This window comes from Branchiostoma lanceolatum, chromosome 4 (assembly GCF_035083965.1).
Source record: "Branchiostoma lanceolatum isolate klBraLanc5 chromosome 4, klBraLanc5.hap2, whole genome shotgun sequence".
In the NCBI taxonomy this organism is placed as follows: Eukaryota; Metazoa; Chordata; class Leptocardii; order Amphioxiformes; family Branchiostomatidae; genus Branchiostoma; species Branchiostoma lanceolatum.
In genome coordinates this window covers 26853135-26867519 of record NC_089725.1, presented here as the reverse complement: position 1 = coordinate 26867519, position 14385 = coordinate 26853135, and the positions used below count along the sequence as shown (strand labels likewise).

The following is a 14385-nucleotide window of genomic DNA, read 5'->3' as shown; positions in this document are numbered from 1 at the left end:
GCTATTTCAACCTTGAACTTAAAACCCCCTTACCGGGAGATTAAATCCCTGCAAAGATATATGAATTTAAGGTACCGGTATAACAGGATAGGGATTTTGCCTTGGTTGTGTTTACTAGAACTGTTCCTTAGTATATATAGCAGATCACATGTGTGGCATTTACGAGACGTATTGTAAGTCCCGTAGAAGGACAGATCTTACTTGTGTAAGAAAATGTTACAAAAGTTTCTAAGTCAGCCTCAGCAAGAGAGTGGTAATCAATACATCAAAGGAAATGGTCATGATGTATGACAGTTTAAAGACTTGACACTAGTGTAAATGCATTTAAGTTTGCATGGTTTTTAATTCAAGTTAAGTTGAAAATGGAGTGTTTGCGGTGGTTTTGAGTTCGCGGCAGCGCTACAGTCACATATTGCTATAGTATTGGACAAAAATGTTCGCGAACATAAAACCACCGCGAACATTTCTGCATTTACAGTATCACAAGATTGTAATCGACATATGAATAAGGTACAGCTAATTTTGGATCTGAATAAACTCTTTCTCAAACTCCATAGCTGAATTCGTTGTCAGCTGGTAATGTTTTGCATAAGTTTCCAGACTTGGGCTGTGTTAGGTATATAAAGGATTAGTTTCTGCCTATTTGTTCTGGGGTCTAAGACTCTGTTTTGACTGGGACTGGTTAGAGAGGTTGGTGCCAAGGAAACTGCCAGTAAAGCAAATAACCGAAGTTTGTTGGGGCAGGGTTGGACTGGCCCAGGTGTTCACACTGGGTTTAACTTCTATTTCTCTGATAGTGATCAATCAGGGCTCTCTACAAGACCTGTCCCTCTCCTGGGACAGAAATTTGCTTGTTGGGACGGACAAAAATTTCACCCTGTCCTTCCAATGAACCTGAACTTCATGACATGAAATTGATTCTATTTTCGTGAACTTGAAATGACTTAACAACAAAAATTAACAACATGGGCTCCCAAACAATGAGTGGGATGGAAAAAAATGCAAAGCTGGAGACAGCCCTGTGATCAATATCACATACCGGTAGTTTGGCACCATTCTGGTTTGTTAACATCGAGTGTGATACTGTAAATATTAAGATATTCACTGTGGTTTTATGTTTTCTCTGTGACCTCTCCACCGCTACACAGTAAACAAAATAGATTTATAAATGCACTTTGTGCGCCCTGAACGCAAATTCTAACACTGGGAATGCCTCCTTTTACCCCTGCTGCGAAATAAAGCCTCCTTTAGCTTAGATTCATTCACAGTAGTCGACTATCAAACTAGAGGTAAACTTACCAGCGTGAAATCCAGACTAGAATTACATGTAGAATGTACTTGCTAATAATGTTTTCCATGTTGCCCACCTCAGGTGCTCGGCCTTGGAGTATGATGCCTCCTCCCTGCCCCCGACTAGTGTCATCATCACCTTCCACAATGAGGCCAGATCTGCACTCCTCAGGACCATCACTAGGTATGTATCATAGTTCCTTCATTTGCCTAGTGGTACATAGGGCAGCAAGTTTCCTGGCTGATTAGGTAGCAAGGTTTGTTTTCACAGGGGGGGCAGCCCTTCCCTTTAAAGTGCTCAAGAAATCTCCTCGAACACATTTTACCTCCCTTCCGAAAGACGAGTGCAGCCCCAACCGAGATGCCCATCCCAGCATTGAACTGCAGTCTCCCTGGGTCACTGCTTTTTTTTCTGCATACCTGTAGTAATGCAAAGTCTACCTGCACCACTCCTGGCTATCCTTTGATAAAGCCATGTTACATGACTTTGCTCACTCCACCCAGGTGTAAATGGGTAGTACTACAATGTACCTGACTCAGGTTGGGGAGATAAGAGGCAGTGGAAGGAGAGGGATGGGCTCCACCTTCCAATACCATGCCCAAGACACTGTGGACCAACAAAACAGCCCACTCTCTGCCCTTCTGCCTCAAAAACCTTTTTTACCTTCACTTTTGTTGGTAGAAGTCATTCTGTATGAGTTAAACTGCAATTTCCAACACAAGAAATTGGACTAACCCAAATTTTCCACTGATCAATTCCAGCCTTTGCAAAGAAATGAGCAATCCACTGCATCTGAGAGTCACTTTTCTTACCATGTTGCTCTCCTCTTTCTGTCCTTCACAGTGTACTGAACAGAAGCCCCCCAGAGCTGGTGAGAGAGATTGTCCTTGTGGATGACTTCAGTGACGATTGTAAGTCAAAACAGTTACAACTCTCTGTATATCATACTCGTTTTAATGTTTAAGACAATTGAAGCTATGTTCAGGAGCTTCATATCAACTGCTGAACAGTGCACATCTGTGAAATATTTATATTATCAATTGGCTGCTTGACAGTTACCATGATTACAGAAAAGGCTTTTGATATTAAAGCATTTTTATGATGAGATTGCCTACATACAACCCCACACTTTGCTTCTTTTCACCTTTTGAAGAGCAAGGACATTGATATGTAGACAAATTATTGCCCAATTTCCGAGATGTCACAAAGGGCAGCAAGCTCTTGAAAAATGCAGGAACTCCAGAGAGAAATGGCCATTGATGGTGCCATTCAAGCCTCCGTCGGGGGAAGAATATGAGAAAAACCTTCATATAAATCAAATATCGCATCCAGTTACGACCTGACCACCTCTTGGAACATCATCTTTTATTGTCAGTGGTTCAAATCAAGATGATGTTAATTGCTTTCCTGTCCAGGCAGTAATATGTACACTGGTGATACTGTGCAGAGGCCACAAACATTGGGATGTGTTGATAGTTTGGTAACAGCCCTGGAATTTTGTTTATTCGTGCCTGAAGTGTGGACTTAAAGTGTAATCTTGAGGTCACAAAGCATGCCACGTCATAACAGTATACCAGCTTTCTTGGAATATCCTCTTTGATTGTTCTCATCAACATCTAGAGCCAACGTATCCTTCTTGCTTTAAACGTTTAACTTCATGTTGGTGCGCCAGATGATCCATGCTCTGTTGGGCCATTTGCGGACCTGTTCTTTAATGTAATCAGAATGTTTTACACGACCTTCGTCTGTCCTCTGCTTTGGATCAGGATTCGCCAGAAAGTATCCCCCTCATCAATCAATGCTGCCCGAAAAGTAAGGGTACGGCCTGACCTGGACCTGGCCTTCCATTACTTGGTGACATTTTTGTGGACATTAGCAAATCTATTGGCTTCAGTCATAAATTCCTCTCCAGGGCCATTTGCAGGGCTATGGGGATTAGGGTACCACCGTGGACCTCTAGCTGGCTTCAAGGGAAAGCAATGAAAATACTGTAGATGTTGAAACTTTTGCGGAGAATTTGTGTTCATGGGTTTTTGCAGTGAGTTTTTTAGCACGAACTTAAAGCAGGTTCGAGTCCATGCACTCTTTTGGTCTCTGACTGACTGTTTGTAAAGGCACTGGAGTTTCCATTATGTGAATGTAGTGATACTTTTTTCCTTACCATGAACGTAAATCCCCGCAAACTTATGTGTATTTTACAGTGCTGTACATGTCTCGTGGGATTCAGATGTCCTCTAATGTTGCTCTTTCATCCATGTACTCATGCAGACCAGTCATCAATAGCAGATAGATAATTTTTTGATATCAAGATATACACAGAATATAGCATGCAGACCACACATCAAAGTACACAACTGGCCATTTCATGATGGTAGTTTACTGGGAGGGAACATTCCACATACTTAGGGGTAATCTGTATACCTGAGGGGGCCCAAATATCAGCCCCTACAATGTACTCACCTTTGCTTTATTACCAGGTCTACTACATGTATCTTTACAAAACAGTGTTCTGATATTCATGGCACATACAGTTTACTCTTTCAGACATACTGCCTCATTTCAGTGTCTCGTGATGGCTGTTAATTTTCTGTTCTGTGTTGCCCCCCCCCCCCCCCACCCCCCCCAGCGGAGGACTGCAAGGAGCTGACATCCATCCCCAAGGTCCGCTGTCTCCGCAACGAGCGCAGAGAAGGTCAGTCAAAGTCAAAGAAACTTTTTATTCTCCTTTGCAGGCCTCTTATGAGCGCTGGTATTCATTTTTGGTGGCAGCAGCATATGAGTGGGTGCCATCCTATTTCTACCAGGGCTCCTACACTCGCTACCCTATTTTTTTAGGGTAGCGAGTGTACGTAGGAGCCCTGGTAGAAATAGGATGGCACCCAGGCTAGCAGCAGTACCCCCCCCCCCCCCAAAGAATTGGCCCTCCTAAGAGGCCTGCAAAGGAGGCTACAGACAAATAAGATTCCATTTAGTTATGGTGAAAGATTGTTATTAGCTTTTCCGAGTGGTAGCCAGGCTTCTCTCTCTGACAGCCCCTCACCCCATAAAAGCAGATGGAGTCAACCCTCAACTTTCTTTGTATGCCATCTCTAGATTATGAGTATGTTATCAATATTATGAGGTCAACCCCAAACTAATGTGTGTCCATTGATGAAAATATTATGATCTCTTATAGTCTGCAGATAGTGATCGCAGTCTGTTGTTAAACCAAAGATTGCAGTCTAGACTAGATGATGAAGATACAGTATAATAGTGATTGTTACATGGAATCCAGGAATATGGAAATGGGTTCTTTTTCTCCTCCTATGGCAATGTAATGGAGTGGTTCCAAGCAGGGCTGTCTCCAGGACCCGTCCCTCCGTCCCAGGACGGAAATTTGCTTGTTGGGGTAAAAAAAAAATTTACTCCACATGTCAAAAAGTTTGAACTTCATGACATAAGATTGATGAAAATGTACAGTACTTTTGTAAGCTTAAAATGTCAGATTTAACAACGAAGATTAACAAGTTGGTTTCCCAAACATTGAGTGGGATGGTAAAATGTTTAAAGCTGGAGACAGCCCTGGTTCCAGGTGAGCCTCACAGAGTGAGTTAGTGTGTGTGGCAGACTTTTACATGTCCCATGTCATATTCATGTCATGTCCACCAGGACATTATGATTACATGTGTATGTGGGCTGTCAGAATGAGACAAGATGAGTCATTAACCGTTATCAGCCGTCTGATGGGATGCCTCGTAAAGTGCCCTCTGTTCCCGATCGTTATGCCACACCAATAGTGTGCTGTGAGGTAGATATAGTGTAGGGTGAAACGCAATAAATATTGCAAAGGATGTGTTACTTCATACATGTATACAGACTGAGCCAACCCTTGTTTTCAAGGTGGGTGTTCATACCTGTATCTTTATTGATTTTATATACTCTAGAAGTTCCTAGCCTCTTGTCTTTGCCAGGAGGATACGCCATTAGTCACGGTAGTCATTATTTCTCAGACATGAAAATGTAATTATTAGTCCGGATTTCCAGCAGGTCTAATTACTCTGCACCTAAACGCTCTCCTCTGGGCCCATCTGTATGCAAATTTCCGTCTGTGAGTGGAGTCGCGCCAGAAATATGATCATGACGCAGATGGATCTGGCATCCGAGGAGTCATAATCAATTTACTGGCGGACTTCTTTTCTGTATGAGATTTATGCCGCTCCTAAAAGGATTTTATTTGATGTAATCCTGCTGAGACAGCCCTGCACAGACTAAGCCTGATGCATTACCAGGAAGCACAGGTTCCATTGCTTTTGCAAAGGCCCAGATCGAATATGAAAGCTATCAACTTCAAAGGGGAAGACTTGTACTTTAGAGTACTCTCTAGAAAAAGAGGAGAAAGTCAATTTTGCACAGTCGGACAGTTTCATGTCAAGGCATATTGTTGCTATGGGAATAAATCTGCAGTCTAACTTCTGCCAGTCAAAGGCAGACTGGCTGAAGTAAGCTCTTGATTCAAGTGCAATACATAAACATATACATATAAATATACATATACATGTTCAATGTATAACAAGGGCCTTGTATCATCCAAAAATCGTAAGCATAGCAGTTCCAGAACATGATATATCAAAACCGGAACCTCTGCTGCAGTACCGTAGAAAGTCTCTTCTGAACCCATAATCAAACTTGTCCTTAGTTTTGCTGGCACAGATCCATCCACAGCTTAAACAAATAGCACCGAAAACATGACCTTGGCAAGATGATAATTGTGAGTTGGAGAACAGTTTAACCTTTTCCATTATGTAATTTACAAATTTAGATGAACTTTCATGCTAATGATACATTATGGTCAACATACATATGTAAGACAAAGATCCAGTTCCCTACTCGTTAAATTTGATTGGACTGCCCTACTGTATTCACCTCTAAGGAGGTTTATTATTCTAAGTTAGCCCAGTATGATGACAGTGACTTGGCTGGAGCCTCACCCATCACCTCCTGTGAATGTTATTGTTTCGTAGGACTGATGCGATCGCGTGTGAAAGGTGCGGACGCCTCCACCTCCAACGTGCTGACCTTCCTCGACAGTCACTGTGAGGCTAACAAGGACTGGCTGCAACCACTGCTGCAGAGGGTGAAGGAGGTCAGATCATCACATTCAACACTGTTGCTTAGACCTTGTGTCACACTAGCATGCAGTTTGGAAATGGTCCAAGACAACAGCATGAAAAGAAAGGGCATTTCACCCTTCCTGTAGAATATACAGTCCTCTTCGTCTGTAATTTCTCACTCTTTTTGTCTCATTTAAGGCATTCTGTAGATGCACAAAACAAACATGAATGTTACAGTGTGCATGTAACAACAGACCAGACTATTGTCTTAAATGTGAACACTGGTACAGTACAGAAGAACAGAGTGATGAAGTAACATGTTATTCCTTTCCTTTGGCACATGGTAGCTTCGTGTGACCTCCTTGACAACTCTCCGTGTCATCACCTTGAAAGTTCTCCTTGTGTTCACACAAATCTTTACACAGGACCCCACACGTGTGGTGAGCCCCATCATCGACGTCATCAGTATGGACACCTTCCAGTACATCGGGGCTTCTTCTGAACTCAGGGGAGGTGAGACATTCTATCACATTGACATTGCTGTCACTTGCAGGATAAGGCAAAGTGGTCTTGTGGTTAGGGTTGTTGACTTAGAATCTAAAGGTTCTGGGTTCAAATACCAAGCAGGCCCCAATTTTGTGCCCTTGTTAAAAGTCCTTAACACATATTTCCTTACTCCACAAACAAACATGAAAGTAAAACATGATACTGGAATTTGTAGATGTGCTGAAAGGTTGACCAAATGTCATTCCAAGTTTGTAAACTTTAGGACATCTTGTAACTTCTCTAGACAACTGAGTTTCTGTATGAACTGCTGTGAAAAAGCTAAAGCCTTGAAATATGAATGAAAACTTGTGACAGAAAAAAATTGTCATGTTAAAAACAGGTTAAATTGATATTACATAAGCCAGTCACTCTAACTTTCCTGTTACACACTTTTTGATGATAGAAAATAGTAGATGGAAAGAGATAGTACTTGCTGTACTCTTTCATCCTATGGTGACCAGAATAAATGCTTGATCCATGAGTTTGTCCTTTCCCATGTATTTGTAGGATTTGACTGGAGTCTGCATTTTAAGTGGGAACATCTGTCAGAAAGTCAGAAGGCCTCAAGAAAAGACCCAACTGAACCTATCAAGTAAGATACTTTGAAAATACCAGAGATTACAAACAAGATCAAACTTCATTTACTTATGTACAGATGGTGCTAATTTCTCCAACAAGTCTAAGTGTGCACACAAAAATAATGAATGAAAAAAGTGGTGTTTGATCTCAAAGCAGATTTTTATCTTTTACTTGTCTTTTTTTGTATTGTCCAGGTGATCATGAATTAACATACTGTTATGACATTACATAAATATGTATAGCAATCTGCTTAGTGGCAAAAGTATTAAAAATTTCAACACGTTTGAATGGAATATCATGTAATAACAGTTCAAACTGTTTCCTGAGCCTTCTAACAAGTGCTATAATCGACACACAAGGGAAACTGTTACAGTTGAAATGTTGGCCTGTCCCAGTCCGATTGTTAGTGATCGTGATGGGAAATGAAATACTTACAAATATGTGTCCTCTGGCAGGACACCCATGATCGCTGGTGGCCTGTTTGTGATTGATAAGTCATGGTTCAACAAGCTGGGCAAGTATGACACCATGATGGACATCTGGGGAGGAGAGAACTTTGGTAGGTTGATCAGTCTACAGACTTCCTTACTCTCAGACTTTTAAGATGACACTTAAAGAAAGCATGACAGCAACTACAGTCAAAACTGCTCAAGAAGACCACTCAGGGGACGTGAAGAAAACACAGTGGACAGGTGGTCAGGTGTTCAATGGAAAAATGGAAAAAAAAGGGACCACCAAAAAGTGGTCACATTGGCCAGGCAGTCCTTATGTTGAGGTGGTCACTTGTACAGGTTTTGTTGTGCAAGATAAACAACGTGTAGACAGCTGACATCACACGCTTGTGAAATATAATTTTGTTTTGGAGCATTTCCAGGGTCCAAAACCATGCTAATGCATTTTTGAAGCCATATCTTATCCGAGCTGGTTGAGGAATGTTCTGTCCCTGCTCCAGCCACTTAACCATGAGTTTCAGTAAGAGGTGCTGTTTGACCTTTGCTGTACTACATGTACTACTAATCCCTTTGCAAGACAGAGTCGTTCTGGTGTTTCTAGTCAGTTAGAAGCCTTGGAAACGAATCACTAGCTTGGTATCCAAACCTATTATAGCTCCCGAAAGGAGACTCGGGTGCTATAATAGGTTTGGATACCAGGCTAACAAATCGCTGCACTTTCTGGGCTGACAAGAAGTGACAGGAAACAAATTGCACACCTGTTTGCTACTTCAAACATTGTCCATTTTTGTAGGAAACACTCTGATAACTAGAGATAACATGCAGACTGAATCACAGTCCATTACTGGAGGTAGATAAGCAGACAGTGAAGAAGACATTGTCTTGGTAACAGTGATGGAGATGCTTGATGGGACAGATGAATCAGTCTCTTGTCACTTCTAATCTGATCTCCCCTGAAAGATGAAGAAGAGTCATGGGAACCCCGTTGTCTGTCACTTGGAAATCCGTTTGTCTGGTTCACCCAGCTCCACATTTTCTCAATGGATTAGCCCTGAAATATTTTCAGTCTACTCAAAAGCCATAGCATTTTGTAAAAGCTGTAATTGAAGAAGTAGTGGTAACAGATCCAAGCCGTACAACATTTTCAAAACACCTCTCCACTGTTATCAGAAATATGACACAGTTAGACAGGTTTGCTGTAAGCTAAAACCTTCTTGCTGTAAGAGCCATTTGCTTGACTGAATGTGTGGGTGGTGTCTTCTTTGGTCAAATGAGGACATATTTCCAATGGTAATGCTGTTTGTATTACGTAGATTGTCTGCTGAAAAGTGGAAAGGTGAAACGTTCAAACCAAATTGTTTCCTTTGATGACATAACTCCTGCATGATTCAGCAAGGGCAGGCTTCACTGATGGAGGATGGTGAACTTTAACGTTCATGCTCAATTCTGCAGCTGGGGTACCCAAGGGTTTCCTGTAATGGTTTAAACATTTGGTGCAGTTGGTACTTTGACTTTTACATATACCATTTGACTTTTGTGTTGCAATTTGACTTTGATTTTTATATTGCAAATGGGAAAACAGTTTTGGCTGCCTAACTAGATCTCAAAATATAGTGTGTATGCACTACCAGTTTCATATTGTTTCCAGAGAAGGTTTTTTAATGGTAGTAATAAACTGTCAGATTTTATATCCCTTTTGTCCTGTGGTGTTGGTCCCATGATGTCCCAGCTACATGCAGTGATGGAATGATTGCTATTCGTACATGATGTTGCTATCACTATTTCTGCATGTTACAAGTATTACTAAGGCCACACCAATTTAATTTCTTGGTTAACTAATTTTTTTGTAAAATTCTAGCATGATGACATCATTAAAACAGAAGGCTGGGCTGGAAACTTGCACCTGACCCTGTCCACTCCCTGAAACTGTGTGCAGCAAAGTACAAACTTTCCTCTGAGATTCTGTTTTCATGTTGATTTTCCAATCCATTCAAGTTCCGCAGAATCAAGGTGGTGTAATTGCAATGTGTTGAACACAATGCCAGTTTTCTTCTGACACTGACACTCAATCACCAAAAGAAAGCATGGCCTTTGGTGGACTACCGGTATTGTTACTAGCTTCAAGGTCATAAATAATCCCTGTGTTTGATGAAATATTCTTTTTACCTGATACAGAAATCTCTTTCCGTGTGTGGATGTGCGGTGGCAGTCTAGAGATCATTCCATGTAGCAGAGTCGGACATGTATTTAGAAAAAGACACCCCTACACTTTTCCAGAAGGAAATGCAAATACTTATATAAAGTAGGTACAGTGTGATTTTCTAAAACTGTCTTTTGAAAAAAATGTTACCCTTCTTTTCTCATGTCTTTGTCATGCACTTATTTAGCCAAGTATGTTGAAATTGATTTGAGTTTGCGGGGACTTAATTTCTTGGTAGTAGGGGCAAAAAGGCGTGATTTAAAAAAAAGTTCTTGCAATGCAAGAAAGGACATATGTTTGCAGTGTGATGAGTTCTTGGTTATCGAAAACATAAAACCACCACAAATACATTTGTACATATATTTCACAATGCATGCTGTTGTTTCTGAAACTATGGGTATCAGTTCTTGAACAAGCCCTTCTTAATATTTTGTATTTCTAACTTTGACTTTTCTTAACTTCTTTCTTCAGAAATACCCGTCGCACTGCGGAAGTGTGGATGGATGATTATAAAAATAACTTTTATGCTGCAAGACCTTCAGCAAAGGGAAAACCATATGGAAAGTAAGTGGTCATATATTACTCAATGCACTAGCCACTCTGTAGTACCATAAACTTCGAAGCAAAATCCACAATGGCGTACCAGTAAATGAAACGCCAGCTGTCCCAGCGAGGTACCTGGATTGGTAGCTGAATTGAGATGAAATTGTCAATCATCAGCTGGAGATATCCCGACCTGACTTTTTTTATTGAAGGAAAGAGGAACGTTAACCATTTAGTTGTTTTAATGGGCATGCTTTGGGTCCCAAATGTATCCAGCTGGTCTCCTGAAATAATTTATAGGCATATTTACTTAATACATGATACCGGTTAATGAACTGTAAAATGCATATTGAAAAATGGATTATGCACTGATAGTCACTCTGCTGTTTTTAACAATAATCATGGCATTGTTTTTACCAGTATTCAAGGCAGAAAAGAACTTCGTGAGAAGCTGAACTGCAAGAGCTTCCAGTGGTACTTAGAAAATGTCTACCCAGAACTGGAGTAAGTCTGTCATGTCTTTTTCACGTCGTTAAAATCCCAAACAAACACCATTCCCTGTCCACTGCCTCTGTAAACAGTTAAGCCCTGAATGTGTATTTTCTTTCCCCAGAAATAGTTCTCTTCTTGTGGCTTAAGTAATCAAAGGGAAAGGAAACCATCAACAAGAAGAGGTCTTAAAACTAATGAGTGTTGACTGTAGATCAGCCATGAAATCATGGCTCAACCTTGTAAACTATTGGAGATAGACCATGGATAAGGATGACGGATAGATGCCACCCACAGGGACACATGTAACTGAATTTGTGGCCAAATGTCAACTTTGGTCCATTACAAATCCAATTGGCTCTCTAATCTCAGTTGTGAAAAAAAATCTTTTAGCTGAGTTTGCAAGTAAATGTAGTTAGCCTGTTCAAAGGATCAAAGTATCTATGTAAAGCAGTGATTTTAGTGTCTTATCATCTCAAACATTTCTCTGTCACGGCGACCTCTGATTCTGGAAAGTTAGTTTGGAGTGCCAGAGTAAAGAGAAGTGACTCATAAAAAGATTACAGCCCCATCTTCTTTTGTGGACATTCTAGGACTGTTTACATCTGCCCTGGGTTGCTAAATACACGGAACAGACCCGTGTCTGGTTTACGAAGTCAACTAAGGTAACAGTTCTGGGAAAATATCAGCATTAAGGGAGTCAAAACTATTGTCTTGTGGTCTGTTGTCGGTTGGTTGTAAAGTATGCCAGCTGCTGCTATAGATCTAGCATCTGAATACCTCACAAACATGCCATTTTCAAGAGGAAGAGAGTAACATGTGCAAACAACTTAGATATTTGTTAAGTTCTGAAGAGTAAGCCACTCTACTTCTGAACTCTGAAGATGTAATGTTCCATTTATCATTAGATAGACTAGCTTTGCTGCTTGTCAAGCAGAAGTTAAAAGATGCCAAAGTAAGTTTTTAAAAACTCAGTGTTGAACTGATTAAGCTGCTGAATCTAAAAGCCCCCCTGTTACCAAGCACCTATCTCCAACTGTTTTGTAATCATGTGCAGCTTTGTAGCCAGTGTGTGGGGATAAACAAGTGGAAAATGTCCACACCTGTGGTCTGTGGTACTTAATTTTATTTGTTTGCTCTAAATCCTCACCAAAGATTGAAGGGACACAAATGGGTGGGACATCGGGGACTGCGACAGCTGTGCTGTTACAGAGTCAGTAGAGTGATAAAGATGGAATCACATATTAAACATTGTAGGATTTTAGGATAGGTGCTTGATATATAAAGCAGAAAGAATACCTTTGATAGATGTGTTAAAAGAGGGACACAAACCACGACTGTAAGCTTTGATTGCTGGCATATGAATGACTTTATTCAAATGTCAGAACGGGATCGGCTCTTCGGTGTTCAAATGGCCGGTCCCAATCAGAACAACGGCTGACCACCTTAGAATACCAGTGTTCCTTACACTGCCCCTCGTTACAGATGTGTTGCAACATTCATCAAATAGAATTAATCATGTTTTGCAAGATTACCAGTAAGATTTGATATGCATCAAAAAGACAACAATATCATGGAAAACAAAATGTATACAGAAAATATCACAGTTTTAAAGTGAAGTGTTACCATGGAAAACAAGAGCAAAATCATGCAATATTTTGCCCTCCTCTGACAGGACGTTACAGCCACCAAAAGTCTGTCTACATGTATATCAGGTCAGAAAAATGGTGCTTAGAAAGCTGTGGTGATGTTGATATGCATGTGGAAGTAAAATGTATTTAATACTAAGATGCAGGTGAAGGACTGTACTAACAGTGATGGTGGTTGCTAGGTGGTGTTACAGCATTGACAGAAATTGATTATTTTACATATCTGTCTAAGATCGTATGAAGAATGCAGGAACATGCTGTTAAATGTAAGAATGATGGGCATGACTTTAAACATATGCAATGCAGCAAATGCAACTTTGCAAGCCAAATAACTTTTTTTCTTCTTGCATGTTTTTTGGCTGTAAGTTTGAGCAGTGTTGTAGACAGGCTCTCAATCACTATTCCATTCCCTTTAGGAAAATGTATTGAAATACTTCCTCTGCTACCATCTAGCTTGTGTTGTGCGTGATGCATTTCAAACTTTTTGTATAATGACTGCATACTATAGTTAAATAACTGAACATACCCTTATTCCATGTCGGACTCAAAATTCTGTTTTTACTGCAGTATTCCTGGCAGTTCAATCAAATGGGGAGAACTGAAGCAGGCCAACCAGTGTCTGGACACGCTGGGGCACCAACCGCCTGGTGCGGTGGGCATGCAGACCTGCAGTATGGGGAGGCATGGGGGAGGCATGGCTTCACGTCAGGTCAGTGTCAGTAACAGGGATAGATAGATATACACGTACATGCGGTAGTATGTTGTATGTGCTGTGAGTGTTGAGTAAATACCTGGTCACAGTTGTCGTACGATCATCGTACAGTTACTACACTCTTTATAGGGCATTTTGGGGACAGTTAAGCTCCTATTTCACTGAAGCTGCCTCACGTTGGCATCACCGCTGCGACCTGAACCGAAATTGTGTTACCCATGACTTTATAATGGGAATATCATGCAAAACATACAGTATGACTAAACAGACAAAGTTTAAATACACAAAGCTCAAAAAGATTTGTTTTTTATCAATGAGATTCGTTAAGATTCGTAGATAGAACATCAATGGTGATTGATGTGATTGGCACATACATTTACCACTAAGGGGTAAAGCATTTGTTGAGAGATGTTGGTAGTGTTGATGGAGGGAGTGATCTTATTTGTCCATTTCAGGTCACCGTATTTCTCTAAAAGTATGTTGCTCTGTCATCTTTCCATGCAGAGATGGATCTTGACTGATCGTAACATGATCCAGCATGGATCCGGAACGGGATCAGCATGGTGCCTGGCTGCTGACACGGCCATCCCGGGGACACTCGTGTACCTCATCGGCTGTAACATCCAGGAAAATAAAATGGTGGGTGTCAGCTGCTGGGATGTTGTAGATAGAGCTGTCAGCGATAACTTGATTTGATGTGCTGGGAACTGTTTAACAAACTGCCAACCAGGAAATTGAATCGTGTCAGAGTGGCGTTCCTATAATCCTAGGCTTACGGTACAATTCTGTTCGTTGATCTACCTTTCACTCACTTATAATCTGCTGGTAGTTTTT

General features: G+C 40.9%; 1 protein-coding gene across 2 annotated transcripts in view; it reads left to right on the top strand.

Moving 5' to 3' along the window:
* LOC136433747 (polypeptide N-acetylgalactosaminyltransferase 16-like) overlaps window positions 1-14385 on the top strand; it is a 33472-nt gene that overhangs the window by 15800 nt on the left and 3287 nt on the right. The window contains exons 3-15 of one of the 2 annotated variants that reach the window (XM_066426234.1): window positions 1373-1474; window positions 2135-2202; window positions 3918-3983; window positions 6292-6413; window positions 6807-6894; window positions 7435-7519; window positions 7962-8065; window positions 10134-10260; window positions 10630-10722; window positions 11122-11205; window positions 12866-12905; window positions 13407-13548; window positions 14056-14183. In XM_066426234.1, the coding sequence (XP_066282331.1) occupies window positions 1373-1474; window positions 2135-2202; window positions 3918-3983; window positions 6292-6413; window positions 6807-6894; window positions 7435-7519; window positions 7962-8065; window positions 10134-10260; window positions 10630-10722; window positions 11122-11205; window positions 12866-12905; window positions 13407-13548; window positions 14056-14072 (1138 nt within the window). In that variant the 3' untranslated portion in view covers window positions 14073-14183. Of the gene's footprint in view, window positions 1-1372; window positions 1475-2134; window positions 2203-3917; window positions 3984-6291; window positions 6414-6806; window positions 6895-7434; window positions 7520-7961; window positions 8066-10133; window positions 10261-10629; window positions 10723-11121; window positions 11206-12865; window positions 12906-13406; window positions 13549-14055; window positions 14191-14385 lie in introns of those variants that run through there. The other variant, XM_066426233.1, reaches the window with a different exon arrangement.